The sequence below is a fragment of the Thamnophis sirtalis genome, unplaced genomic scaffold (assembly GCF_051295495.1).
Source record: "Thamnophis sirtalis isolate CommonGarterSnake01/CBP01778 unplaced genomic scaffold, rThaSir2_p1.2 scaffold_8, whole genome shotgun sequence".
In the NCBI taxonomy this organism is placed as follows: Eukaryota; Metazoa; Chordata; class Lepidosauria; order Squamata; family Natricidae; genus Thamnophis; species Thamnophis sirtalis.
The window spans coordinates 867,328-881,554 of record NW_028261388.1 but is presented as its reverse complement, the minus strand read 5'-3'; the positions used below and the strand labels follow the sequence as shown (position 1 = coordinate 881,554).

At 53.4% G+C, this 14,227-nt stretch overlaps 1 protein-coding gene across 2 annotated transcripts; it reads left to right on the top strand.

The window, feature by feature from the left end:
- The first annotated feature begins 3,939 nt into the window (after nucleotides 1–3,939).
- On the top strand, nucleotides 3,940–11,781 carry PHOX2A (paired like homeobox 2A). 2 transcript variants are annotated; one of them, XM_014063090.2, is made up of 3 exons: nucleotides 3,940–4,156; nucleotides 7,830–8,017; nucleotides 11,326–11,781. In XM_014063090.2, the coding sequence occupies exons 1-3, from the start codon at nucleotides 3,943–3,945 to the stop codon at nucleotides 11,779–11,781; spliced, it is 858 nt and encodes a 285-aa protein (XP_013918565.2). In that variant the 5' UTR covers nucleotides 3,940–3,942. The 2 variants fall into 2 exon arrangements, with proteins under 2 accessions (XP_013918565.2, XP_087577055.1); XM_087720929.1 differs by having other exon boundaries at nucleotides 3,943–4,156; nucleotides 7,830–8,044.
- The last annotated feature ends 2,446 nt before the right edge of the window (nucleotides 11,782–14,227 follow it).

Genomic DNA, 14,227 nt, shown 5'->3' with positions numbered 1-14,227 from the left:
TAAACAAAGGGCTGAGGCAAACAGAGCCCAGCTGAAAACGATGGGGAGGGGCAGCTGGATGGTTAAATAGTTTCCACTATTATTTTCCAAATGGAAAGACCTGGAAGAGTCTTCCACCACCACCACCACCACCCGAAATAGTCCTCAGAAGGATGGACCACCACACCCATCATCCCCAGCAGTTGTTAGGAAGGCAGGCTCCACGGGAGGGGAATTTGGCGCCCAGATTGTCTCCCCATCAAATCCCACCCCCGAAGGCGTTTAACTCAAAAGAGATGGGATGGTAGCACTCAAGTCGCAACTTCTGTCCTGGAATCTATTGGCAGGGCGGGTTTGGGGTGCGCTAGTTGGTTTATTGTGCAAAGGGGTGCACACCGGGGAACAGCATTGGTGTGCAAGAGAGACGACTGCTGTTTTTTCTCTGTGGTTTACAGGATAACAGAATATACCAGAGTTGGAAGGGACCTTGGAGGTCTTCTAGTCCATCCCCCTGGTCAAGGCAGGAAATCCTCTCCTATTCCAGACAAACGGCTGTCCAGTCCCTTTTTAAAAACCTGCAGGAATGGAGCAACCACAACTTCTGGTGGCAAGCTGTTCCTCTGGCTGATTGTTCTCACTGTCGGGAGATTTCTCCTTAATTCCAAGTTACTTCTCTCCTTGATTAGTTTCCACCCGTTGCTTCTTGTCCTACACCCTGAGGCGTTTTGGAGAATAGGTTGAACCCCCTCTTCTTTGGGGCAGCCCCTCAAATATTCGGCGATGCTATCACATCACCCCTAATTCTTCCTTTCATCAAACTAGCCATGCCCAGTTCCTGCAACCGTTCTTCCTATGTTTTAGCCTCCAGTCCCATCATCCTCTGCTGCTCTTCTCTGCGCTCTTTCCAGAGTCTCAGCGCCTAACAAATGAAGGCGAATCTACGTTTCCCCAGATACTGTGGAAGGATCCCATCTGGGTCGGTCCCCGGGACCGGAAGTTTTAAATACCACACCCAGAACAGCCCAAAGCCCACAGTCTGCTGGAGGGAAAGTCTGGATGGGCTCCAGCCAGTCAAAGAACTCGGAAGATAAAACCAACCAGATGTGATCTTCCCAACAACTGTTTGATATACTTTCTGGCAGTGGTGAAATTCATTTTTTTTTATTACCGATTCTGTGGGCGTGGCTTGACGGGCGTGGCAGGGGAAGGATACTGCGAAATCCCCCTTCCCTCCCCACTCTGGGGCCAGGGAGAGGTGGCGTTTGCCGGTTCTTCAAACTACTCGAAATTTCCGCTACCGGTTCTCCAGAACCCGTCAGAACCTTTTCTTTCTTTCTTTCTTTCTTTCTTTCAGTAGACTTATATACCACTTCATAGGGCTTTCAGGCCTCTCTAAGCGGTTTACAGAGAGTCAGCATATTGCCCCCAACAATCTGGGTCCTCATTTCACCCACCTCGGAAGGATGGAAGGCTGAGTCAACCCTGAGCCGGTGAGATTTGAACCGCTGAACTGCTGATCTAGCAGTAGCCTGCAGTGCTGCATTTAACCACTGCGCCACCTTGGCTCTTAGACCTGCTGAATTTCACCCCTGCTTTCTGGAGCTCTGTCCCAACATTGCTAGGAAATCTGGAAGGGACAGAAAGTTCCACCTAGACACCCCCCACATACACCAGCTTTGCAACCCTGGACCTCCAGACTCAGAATCCTCTCAGGCTAGCCAAGGGAATTCTGGGAGTAGGTCCGTCATATTAAAGCAGAGAACTTCAAACCTGGCCACTTTGAGATCTGTGGACTTGGAAGTCCACAAGTCTTAAAGTGGCCAAGTTTGGGAACGCCTGTATTAAAGTATGCAGCTGCGGGAATTCTGGAATTCCACAAATCTTAAAGCATGGCGGGATTCTGGGAGTTCAGGTTGCTGAGGTTGAGAAATGGGGTTCTGATTTATGGGCTGACTTCACTCAAACCGGAGGGGGGGCAGGTTAGAAATTTAGGGGGAACCAAAGAATCTTCTCTGGCTCTTTATACTCCCATCCTTGTGGCCATGAGTTCCGTATGTTCATAAATGTGTTTTCAGTTGGTTCTGGGGACTCCAGACTTATACTATAACTCCGGGACTGGCTTGGTCTGCACATGACATCCTGGCCCAATCCTAGATACAATAAAATAAGTATACATTTAAAAAAAAGAAAACCTTCCACTTTTTTCTAACGTTTCCTTCTGTTAATTAATAGGGAGGAAGTGTTTGGAGATGCCCTGGTTAAACAGAAGAACCAAAGGCGAGAGAGTGTTTGTGTCCGTGTGTGTGTGTTTGTGTGTGTGTGTGTGTGTGTGTGTGTGTGAGAGAGAGAGAGAGAGAGAGAGAGAGAGAGAGAGAGGGAGGGAGGAGAGAGAGAGAGAGAGAGAGAGAGAGAGAGAGAGAGAGAGAGAGAGAGAGCGCACATCGCTTGCCTATCTTTCTGTCTGTCTGTCTGTCTGCAGGAACAAGACAGGGAAATTAGCCATCCCTTTGTTTTCCTCCGACATTCTTTTTTTCCATTTGTTTTATTTTGAAAGGGTACCGACTTTATTCTCCCCTTTCCTTGGCATTTCCAAACTCCGTTAAAAAAGAAAGAAAGGAAGGAAGGAAGGAAGGAAGGAAGGAAGGAAGGAAGGAAGGAAGGAAGGAAGGAAGGAAGGAAGGAAAAGAAACACAGCGGCCAAGGACACCCCGTTTTCCTTAAGCCTCCCCCCCCTTTTTTTAATCCTTTCAGCCCAGTGGCCGTGCTGGGCAAGGTGAAGAAGGGGCGATGCTGGCCCCTCCTTGTGGATTCACCCCCAAGTGAATAACCCTCCCCCGCTCAAGAGAACCCCAGGATTCAGTCCGGCTGTGGTGGGGCGGGAGGCGGTGGGATTGGGGAGGAGGGGAGCCGGGCCCAGAGATGCGCTTCTCCCGACACCTGGCCAGCCACAGGTACAGCCCCATCCACACAAGACGCTTCACCAGGCCCATGGAAGACCAAGCGACCCCCTTCAAGAGAGGATTCACGTTAACCTGGATTGAACTGAGATAAATCCAGACACGCCGCATCAGCCCCTCCCGTCGCCTTCACGGCTTCTCCTCCTGGGGGAAACAGAAAAGACGAAGGGGGGGGAGAGACACCTAGCATTTGCCTCCTGAAAGCTGATGTATTGCCCCTCAACCAATTTTGGCCGTCATTGGAGGGGGGGGCTGTAAAGCAGAAAGAGGCTACAGAGACCCCTGTGAAGCCCTCCGGGAGGGGGCACAATGGAGCCACCCTGATAAAATGCCCTGGAACGGGGGTCCCGCCAAAGACCCTCAGCCACACTGGGAGGCCCAACCCAACAGCAACACCTGAGAAGGTGGGAAAATTCGTACCCTTCCTCCTAATATTCGCCCCCCCCTTTGTTTCTTAGCTGGGGGGGGCTGTCCCACACCTCCCCCCCGTTAGGCTCTTGAGGCCAACACGCAGTCCAGGCAGGCCGAAGCGCTGCTGCCGCCGCCCGCAAAGACGCTTCCCAGGGCTGGCTGGGGAATCCTGGGAGTTGAAAGACTTCAAGTGGCCCAGACTGGAAACCCCCTGGGCTCTGATGCGGCCACACACCAGCCAGACCAGGTAGGCCCTCTTGTGCCACTTGCAGAAGAGGCAGCTTTTGGGGGGAGGGGGGACCCGAAGGGAGACCCCCGCCGAGAGGAGCCCCTGACTTCTTTGAGCCCCTTTTCCCGGCGACCCCCTTCCGAAGCCAGGCTGGGGGGGCAGCCCGTCGGGGCAGGAGCGCGCGCGGGACCCCCGAAAGGGTTAAGGGAGGGGGCGGGGTGGGGCGGGGCGGAGGGGGGCTTGGCCGCCGAGCCTCCTGCGCCGCCGGTCCCAGCCGCCCAAGTATATCTCGCCCGCCCCGTCGCTGCGCCGCCACTTGGCGGGCGGGCGGGCGCCGAGCCGGAGCGAGCTGGGGGTCTGGGCGCCATGGATTACTCCTACCTGAACTCGTACGACTCGTGCATGGCGGCCATGGAGGCGTCGGCGTACGCGGACTTCAGCTCCTGCAGCCAGGCCGGCTCCTTCCAGTACAACCCCATCCGCAGCTCCTTCGCCGCCAGCCCGGCCTGCCCGCCGCTCGCCTCCGCCAGCTGCGCCCTGGGCGCCCTCCGCGACCACCAACCCTCGCCCTACGCCGCAGGTAGGCGCCGCCGGAGTTCGCGGGGGAGGGAGGGGCCCCACCTGGCCGGGAACGGGTCGCGCAACCGGAGCTTCCCCGTAGGGCAGCCGGTCCAGTTTCTGCCCGCTGCGCTGCGCCTGCCTCTCCTGGCGGTATCGAGGGTCGGGGGTCCTGGAGGGTCGAGGGATGGAAGGGAAGGATCTGATTTGGCAAAGGAGCTCCCGCGGGGTCTTTGGGGAGCCCCCGCTGCTTCCAAGGAGGGCAGAAAGGGGAAGAACAGACGGTCCGCTTCCCCCGGCCCACCCAGGAACCGTCCGGTTCCCCCGAGGAATGTGGAGGAAATGGGGTCTCCCCAGAGGAGCTTTCCTGGGATGAGGGCTCGCCTGGAGGGGTGCACTCCGGCAATCCGAGGGGAGCGAAGCCCCCCACCCACCCAAAGAGCCCCTACCATGACGCTTCCGCCCCGTCCGGACTTGGCTTGGGGGAAGCCGTCGGAAGAGTTGCTCCCGTCGGGCGCTGAGCAAGGCTTTCTGTCCGCCGGTTCCCTCTCCTTCCATCTGGCAAACGTTTTTTCTCCACCTGGGAGGAAATTAATTCCGACGGTCGGGAATAGCAACAGTCACCATCACAAGGGGCAAAAGCGAGGCTAGTCTGGCCGCGGCCCGCCACCACTTTCCCGGGAATTGAGACTTCGTGAGCAGTTCGACACCCCGTCGGAAGGGCGCCTTCTCCGCCCCCGACCAGGCCCCGCGATCTTTGCCTCGAGGGTCCTGATCCAGCGCAGAGACACCGGCCCCGTCTCTCCCCTTCCGTCAAGGAGACCCCTGGAAGGTGCCTGAGTTTTCCTCAGCCAGGAATGCGGGGAGCTCAGGAGGGGATTGATGGGCGTTGTAGTACACCGCTGGTCTGGAAATGAGGCTCCCACGCGCCCAGCAACCGAATCAGCGCCATCCAGCCGGGCACCGCGCGGACCAAATGGATCCCGTCTCTTCTGGCGGATCGGTGCCGCCCTCGGAGCAAAGTCCCCCCCCTTCCTCGACGGGTGGGGCGCAGGACTCAAATATGGGGTCGCGTCTCGGGGGGGGGGGGGCTGCGTTCGCAACGGCCTCGGAAACCCACGACTGGCCGGCGAAGTCGTTGGGGGGTTTGAGGGGGTCGTTCGAAACCGCGCTTGGGCCGAGTCAGAGGCAGCGTCAAAAAAAAAGGGGAGACCCCTGCGCCGTCGCCTCCAGCCGGGAGAAGCCACGGCCGGGAAGGGTCCCGCGATCCGGGAGAAGCGCAGTTGAGCGGGAAAGATCCCCACCTTGCGCGACTTCAGCCGGGCCCGGAGAGACCCCGAAGGTTCGCTAACTTGGTTTGACGCCTCTGTGAGCGGCAGTGAGTTCGTTTATTCGGGCCGGTCGGGGGAGAAAAACCCCTTTCCAGTATTAACACGGAATTTCTCCATAAAGTGATTTATTCACATTTATTTGTGGTTATTCCGTTAGGACGGCCCCCTCCTCGCCCTTTCCCTCCGGGCCAGCCACCTAAACGCCCAAACCCACGCGGGGGAGGGAGGACATAAACGCCAATGCGCCTTGTTCGCCCAGCGCCCACTTCCCAGCTCCGCGGGCACGCGTGGATCCGAAGTAATTTGGATGCGCAGAAAGGAAGCGGGGAATCGCCTCCCTCGGAAGGGGCGAGGGAGGAGAGGAGATGCGGGGATGCTCGTTCTGCGGACCCCGGGAAGGATACGCCTCTGGCCTGGAGCGAACACGCGCGGGCCCCGGGTTCACGGCGCGCGGCTTCCTTCGCTTCGGCTCCAGGATTAATTCCAATGGGCCCCGTCGGAGGAAGGAAGGCAGAAGCGGCCAGCGGGGAAGGGGCGTCCTCGGATTGACGGGGATGCCTCATTGTCCGCTGTTTTCCCGGCCGGAGGCGACGCCACTCCGGGTCCCACAGAGCCCCGCGCGAAGCCTAGGAACCCTGCGAATTGAGGCGCCGCATAACCGACAGTTTAACGTGAATTTCCCGGCAAACGGAAACACGGAATTGGTGAACGTAATTGACCCGCTCTCTGCCCCCTCCCCATTTTATGTCTCTTATTCTAAACTGGGAGAGAGAAAGACGCCCCCGTGTCCGCTAATCCCGTGAAATGGATTCTCACAGCCCACTAATACACACAGGACCACTTCCCAAGCCAATTGTTGTGTGAATGCCATCGCCTGGTCTTTCCCCTAAACTCAGCTACCCAGAGTCCGCTCACACGGGGCCGTTCACACGAGACAGCCTGCCTGCTTTCCTCGCGTCTCTTAAATAACCGATTCCAAACGGTTCATTAAAGTAAAACCGCATCTGGAACGGGAAAAGGTGCGGGGGGGGGTATCCCACAAATCTCTCCCCCATTCCAGCCGAAGGGTCTTTAAATCCGGCCCGTCCCCCGCGCGATCCAGCTTCGATTTGCGGAGAAGCGTCGCGCAATGTTCCCGGGCAGAAAATGGCAAAATTCCTGGCCGTCGGCAGTTTTTTTCTTTTTATTCCCTTGATGAAGGTTGGGAAATTGCAGGGAATCTTGGAGCGCCCCCCCCCCCACGTCCCCCGCCCCCTGGAAACGAAACTCCGGGCAATAGTGACTGTGCAGGAGAAAAGCGATTCCGACGATGCCGAGGGGGCCGTTCGGGGTCACGTTGGAGGAAACCCTTCGCTTTGTGGGTGGGTGGGTGAGGGCAGGGAGGGGGGGGGAAAGCATCCCTTCGCCTCCTGCCAAGGCCGAATTGGAGCATCTGCTTCACAACTGGAGCTAAGAAACACGGTTCTTTGGTGCTGGTAAAAATGCTCCCCTTCCCAGCAAACGGCTTCTCTGGCGTTTCGTTTCTCGGGAGCAACCTCTGAGTAGCGATGGGGGAGAACTTTTGTAGCTCAGAGCTGAATTGCGGGGTTCTTGGTGCTCTCTGAGCCTTGATGGTTTTCTTGCCCACGTTTCATCACCGAACACTGATGGTGTTACCTAGTTGGTTCATGAAACGTGGGCAAGAAAGCATCCCTTCGCCTCCTGCCAAGGCCGAATTGGAGCATCTGCTTCACAACTGGAGCTAAGAAACACGATTCTTGGTGCTGGTAAAATGCCAGCTCAGAAAGCGCCAAGGACGCCCCCCCCCCAGTCCTCTGCGTTTTCTACTGGGCACCTTCAGGGATGGGGTGAGCCTCGCAGAGGGCATCCATTTCCTTTGCTGATGCCAACCTGTTGGCAGCAGACGAGGGTGCTGGGCTACAACTCACACCAATGGAGGAGGATATCTGTAGCTCACAGTGGAACTGTGGAGTTCTTGGGGCTCTCTGAGCTGGGTGTGGTTTTCTTGCAGACGTTTCATGACCCACCGAGGGAACATCGTCAGTGCAAGGAGGGAGCTTGGGATGTGGGGAGGAGGAGGAGGAGAATGGGGCCTTTGGTGCTCTCTGAGCTGGGTGATTTTCTTGCAGACGTTTCATGACCCAACGAGGTAACGTGATCAGTGCTAGCGCAGAGAGCCTTAAGGAGCCCACCATTCCTACCCAAGGCTTATGACCCAACACAACTGAAGAGGGCTGGGATGGGTCTTTGCGCGGATCCAGGATCCCCAAACCAGCCCCCCTCCACCTACTCAGTCTCCCCTCCAGGGGGTCCTAACTCACACCCTCTTTTCCTCCTCTCTGCGCCCCCCCCCCACTCCTCCAGTTCCGTACAAGTTCTTCTCGGACCCTTCCACCATCAACGAGAAGAGGAAGCAGCGAAGGATCCGGACCACCTTCACCAGCTCGCAGCTCAAGGAATTGGAGAGGGTCTTCGCCGAGACCCACTACCCGGACATCTACACCCGCGAAGAGCTGGCCCTCAAGATCGACCTCACGGAGGCCCGAGTGCAGGTGAGTCGCTGGGGAGGGACGCCGGCAGCCCGGACACCCCCAGCCCAGGGCTTGTCGCGCCTGAGAGGGACCCTCGCCCTCCCGCTCCTTCGGCCCCAGGCTGAAGGGTGGGGAGGGGCTCGTCTTCCTCCCCCACCCCCGGCGCCCCTCATCCGGGAGCTGCCCTGAGCCTGAACCCCGGGAGCCCGGGAGGAGGAAGGCGATCCCCCCCGCAGTTGATTCTCCGGCCTGAATTCCTGGGGCGGTTGCAGGGATGTCTCCCCGCTACCCACAAATGGAAAACGGAGAGGAAAAAACCGGATTTCAGACACTTTAACAGGGTCCCCCCTCCCCAATTCCTGGCACGTATTTAATTTCCGAGGGACCCCTAGTTTTCTTGTAGAAAATTCTGTGGAGATTCTCAGCCATCCAGGTCGTGGGAACGATGCAGTTTCCTGGATGAGAAACGAAACGTTTTGTTCTTCAAGGAAAAACCACAACGGTCCAGTTGCCTCTTGAAAAAGCACTTTTGAGTTTCCCTGTAGAAGTTTCCTTCCCCAACAAGGGAGCCTCATCATTTCCTTTTCCTTTCATGGTTTTGAAGAGTCCATTCAGTTCAAATCTGGCTCGATAATGTCTTTATTTCATTTGAGTTTCTAGAGCGGGTTTAATCCTACAATCCCAGTTAGTGATTTATATACTGTGTTAAATAGGGATCTTTAGCTTAATAGCAATTTGATTTTTTTTTCCTTTATGGAGTAATAACGTATATTCCTCGCTCTGCAAGTAATTTAAAATCCCGCGTTTACTTACTTAATTTTACTAACTGCATTTTGTTAATTTGCATTTTATTAATTGCATTTTACTAATTTAGTCTTCTGAAAGGCGTGTTACTTTTTTCACTGACACTATTTCTTAAAATAAAAAAGACCAATTTATTTTTAAAAAAAAAACAATTTATAAGCATTGGAGGTTGGCACCCGAGTAAAACGCTAGGCGCAACAATAAAATAAATACATAACAGCAACAATAAATCAGCCATAATAGATAAAACATCGAGGTCAGTGAAGCTTAGCTCCAGGCGAAAGGCCGGTGTCTATAAAGCGCCTAAAAAAATCACAGACCTGGGGGAGAAGCAGCCGCAAAATGAGGAGGGGGCACTTAAAGGGCTTCGAACAGTTTTCCTTCTGGATTCCAGGATCGCAGAATGAAGCCCAGAGACGGTTTTTAATTTCACATTCTCTGCAGCAGCCCTTGGGGGGGGGGTATCAGGGGGGGAGAGGCTGAGCGGGGGGGGGGAAGCAATTTTATAGACTGCAAAACATTATTTGTCAATTGTTATTTATAAAAATATATTTTTGTAAAAAAAATTATTATTTATCTATCATTCCACGTAGCTATTTCTGAAAACAATGAAGGCGGAATATATAAACAAACAACATAAAAAAATAACTAATTAAATGTCCTTTTTGTGGGGGGAGATGGGGATGCGGGGAATAACCATTTGTGAGCTCTTCCGGTTTTGGGTCCCCCTCCCCCAGATCGGTTTCTGTTTTAACAGGAATTCTTAAGGACGACTGTTAAAAGATTGATCTCCAAATTAGATTTTCTCCCAGACCTTTCACTTAGCCCACCCTCCTCCTCTGCCGTAGGAAGAAATTAAAAACAACAATTTTGGGTGCTGTTTTTAATTCTGTTTTTAATCGTTTGCTGACCAGCATCCCATACTTAAGGCAGGGCACGTAAATGGGATAAATTAGCAAATTTGCTGAAGAGAAGAATTAGGACATTTTATTTGTCAGATAGAAGTTCCTTGGGATAAAAACGGTTTAAGTAAGGCTAATTACTAAATTTGAGATAAAAAAAACAATTTTTTAAAAGATTGCAGGGAATCGAATGGTTTGGGTGATATGAATTCTCCCTTCCCAAGTTTAGACTGGTTGCCAATTTCAAACGAATCTTGTGGCATTTAGGTAAAAATATATATAAAAATCCAAATGCTATAATTGTGCCAAATAATAATAAAAATAAGAATTCTTAACCTACTTAATTAATTGCGTAATTGCTGAGAAAAAGGCTTTCTATTTCCCACCCACCCCACTCACAAAAACAACACATTTTGCTGACATTTTCTGGATAGTTGCGGTAGAATGTGAAATTGGTTGTGGGTTTTGTCTTCCGTGGGAATCCAGACTCTTCAAGCCATTTGAGTTATTTTATAGCTAAGAAGAAAACTTCAAGGCAACGTCATCTAATCAGGAAAAGGCCAGATATAAATAAAGTTAAATAAAGTTAAAAAAATATAGAAAGAAAGAATCCTCCCTCCCAATAAAATAAACTGCAGAAATAAAACACACTTTAAAAGCCCCCCTAAAGGAAACCGAAAGTTCTCCAGCGATTCAGACTCTCCTTTTGCAGGATTTTTAATTTTGTATGCGATTTTATACATTAGTTTAACATATATAAATGAAGAACAGTATTTTAAAAACACATGGCATTTGCAGGGGTCCATTTACATTTCAAATATTGCCATTTGTGTTGCAAATACACAACCTTTGGAAAGCCGGAGGGGAGGGGAGAAGCAGGCAGACCAGCACTGGATCCAGCAGTTAAGGGGGAGGGAGGGAGAAAGGGGGTTACTGCAGAGCTGCGGCTATCCTGGATCTATAGTACAAGAGAAGTTGGTCACTCAGGGTTGAAACTTGGGGTGGGGTCCTTGGATGCTTTTTGAGCTTGGTGGGTTTCTTGCAGTCGTACTGTGATCCAATTAGGCAGCTTGATTTGTGCTGTGAAGGGAGTGGGGTTTATATAGAGGAGGAGGAGGAGGAGGAGGAGGAGGAGGAGGAGGAGGAGGAGGAGGAGGAGGAGGAGGAGGAGGAGGAGGAGGAGAATGACAAGGGGGTGGTGGTCCTTGGTGCTCTACGAGCTGAGTTGTTGCAGACATTTCATAACCCAACTAGGTAATATCATCAGTGCTAAAAGATAGTGAGGTTGTTCTCCATTGATATTAGTATAGGTGGGAATCTCCTTCTTGGCATTTCCTTGGGAAGGCTGGTCCAGAACTCCTCCTCTCCAGCATCCAACAGCCAGATAAGCAGGGCTTAATACCAGACAAACAACAAAGCAGAAAACAATCAGGAACCTCCGGGAAGAAAGCAATGCTCTCACCAACACAGGCAGGATAACCACCTGTATAAACCTCACAACCTTCTAGCACGGATGATGTTACTTAGTTGGGTCACGAAAGGGAGCCTCTGAGCTCAGCGAGTACCAAGGGCCCCACATCCTGGTTGTATCTGGGGGAGTAAATCTGTCCTCTCCCCGTTTAGGTCTGGTTCCAGAACCGCCGGGCCAAGTTTCGGAAGCAAGAACGGGCCTCCAACGCCAAAGGGCAGAACGGCGGCAACAACAGTGGCAGCGGCTCGGCGGCAGGCAAGAAGCCGGAGCCCCGGTCCTCCTCCGAGGACGACGAGTCCAAGGAGTCCAACTGCAGCCCGACCCCCGACAGCACGGCCTCCCTGCCCACTGCTGGGGGCCTGAACAGTCCTGCCGACAGCCTCAGCCCCAGCCCTGGCACGGGGCAGCCAGGCCTGGGCACCGGGCACGTCACCCCCAGCCTCAAGTCTCCCCTGTGGGCGGGCGTGAGCACCAGCAACGGGGGCACCAACACGGCTGAGCTGCTGAAGGCCTGGCAGCCCTCGGAAGCCGCCATGCCCGGACCTTTCTCCGGTGTGCTCTCCTCCTTCCACCGGAAGCCAACCCCTCTCAAGGCCAACCTCTTCTAACAGAAGCACAACCACATGCTGCTGACCCACAACTGTCCCCTCCCTCCCACCACTGCCGGAGGCTCTGGCCTGCTTGCCTCCCCCACCCCACCCCAAGGCTGTAGAGTCAACTGGGGAATCTCAGCTTGAACTTCAAGAGCAGCAGGAATCTCTTGGACCTCCTGGCCAAGCCAGCTCTGAAATGGCCTCAAGCCCTTCTGAACAGGGATGACCAGCAGCACACCCTCCGTTTTGGCTGAGTCCTCTTGTCGTCTCCTGCCCTGGGGGAGGGGGTGGGCCCAGGAATGGACCACCCAGTCTCCAAGAAAGAGATCCAGGGCCTTCAATCTGCATCTTGGGGTGGCCAAACTGTCCCTTCTTCTTCTTCGTGAAAGTCGACTTAAGCGTTGGTGGAGTAACTGAGCTTCTCCGTTGAAGCTGCTCAGGATATTTCAGCTGGTGCATGAGTAATGTAATCTTTATTGTCATTGTACTTAAATACAAGGAGATCGGTTGAGGAAAAATTCACCAAATTGGCTGGACTACATCTCCTCTCATCCCCTGCCCAAACGTTTCACTAGGTTGTGGATGAGGGGAGGTGAAGTCCGCTTGGCTGAAGAGGGTCTTGTCTATCTACAGCTGGGATGGAGTCAGCAGCCTCAGCCTGCTAAATTTGGTGGCACCCATGGACTTCACCAAACTTGACCGGTAGATGGTCTTCAGGTAGATTGACAGCTGGCGGGATACGAACTTTGAGGGTGGTCATGGGACAAGAGGTCAGGTGGATTCCCACGGGCTTCCCCCGTGGTCATCAGGAGGCTGGAGGAGTGAATGAACACATCCCTGCGAGTAGAAGAGACTGTGTGGGAGAGGTCTTCAAACGTGGCAACTTCAAGACATGTGGACTTCAACTCCCAGAATTCCCCAGCCAGCTCTGCTTCAATTCTGGGAGTTGAAGTCCACAAGTCTTAAAGTTGCCACGTTTGGGGACCTCTGCTCTACACCCCCCTCCCTCTTTCTTTGCCTCCCTGCGGACTCTGGGCTTCTTTCTAGCCATGGGGTGAAGGCCCTGTTCCCCCATCTTGACTCTCCAATAGAGATGGGGAAAAGGGAGGAAGGCAAGGCTGTTTTTGTCCTTTATTTATATTCTCACCACCTTCCTGGTCTCGCCGTAGCCAGTTCAGAAGCTTCCAAAGAGCTGGGTGGTGATAGAGGATGCAGTAGAGGCAGAGTTGGAAGGGACCTTGGAGGTCTTCTAGTCCAACCCCCTGCCTGAGCAGGATACCCTACCTACCCTCTGCCAGACGAATGGCTGGCCAGTCTCTTCTTGAAGCAAGGACTTCCTGGATAGAACTATTTTTTCCCGGTGGAGACGTTGACTTGTCCCTCTTGAGTAGAGAGTGAGGAGAGAGAGGGACAGCCCTGAAGCTGCTTGGAGAAGAAGGGAAGGGACATTTGGGTGGGGGTAACACGTCATTCCTTCTTGCTGCTCCCTTTGACTTGGGGTTGACCCATCTTAAGGACCTCACCGCCGTCAAAGCGGGCACCAACCAGAGCCCAGAACAACTCAACGAAGTTGTCCAGGATCAGAAAAAGTGGGGAGACCGGGCTCATGGAGTTGGAAAACGACTGAATGGATGACATCATCACCATGAATCTCATCATAAGAGAAGGAGGAAGTTCTCCGTGAGGTTGACAATCCATAATGCAAACACGGCTGAGATCTGAACAGGGTCTTGCTATTTGGGGATGGGGGTCTTGCTATCTTGTTGGATCATATTCTTCCTCAACATCAATGGATTTCCGCCCCATTCACAGACTTGGACTGGCCGCAGTGGGGTAGTCCAGCTGGGCTGCTTTGCTTGAGAGTGGGGCCCTGGGGTGTCACCCCCGCACCCCAAATCCTGCCTTCAGGACAGCAATGAAGGTGGATCAGTGAAGCAGGACCAGGGATGTGGGGCGCTTCTTCTGGAAATGGGTGGTTTATGGCGGCCTGAAGCTGAAACCTTTGCTAGCCTTGAGGGGGAGAAACCAAGTTCCAGGAGGACAATGGTGCCCTGAATGTCCACCGTAAGTCCTGCATCCCACAAACTCTTTGAAAATGTCCAAACTTTCCAAGTACATGAAAGCTGTTTTCCCAACTTGGAATCTTGAAATGGAAAGGAAGGTCTTGGAGAGCCTCAACGGGTTTTGCTCTTCTCACTGCTGGTGGGTTTTGGAGATTCAGTTGCGTTGGCCTTCAACTCCTACGATCACTACAGGTTGACCCACAGGACTTGTGCAGAATGCAGAACCTAGAGAGAAAAAAATAGATCCACGATGGGAGATCCAGAGGGTTCTACAAGGTTCTAGCAAGGTTCGGCAAAGCACAACACACCAAGCCCAGGAGACATTGAACCGATGAGGTGCAAATTCAGCCAATCGGCATTACTGGGTCATCTCTTTGAGGATGTGTGGTCAACACCCC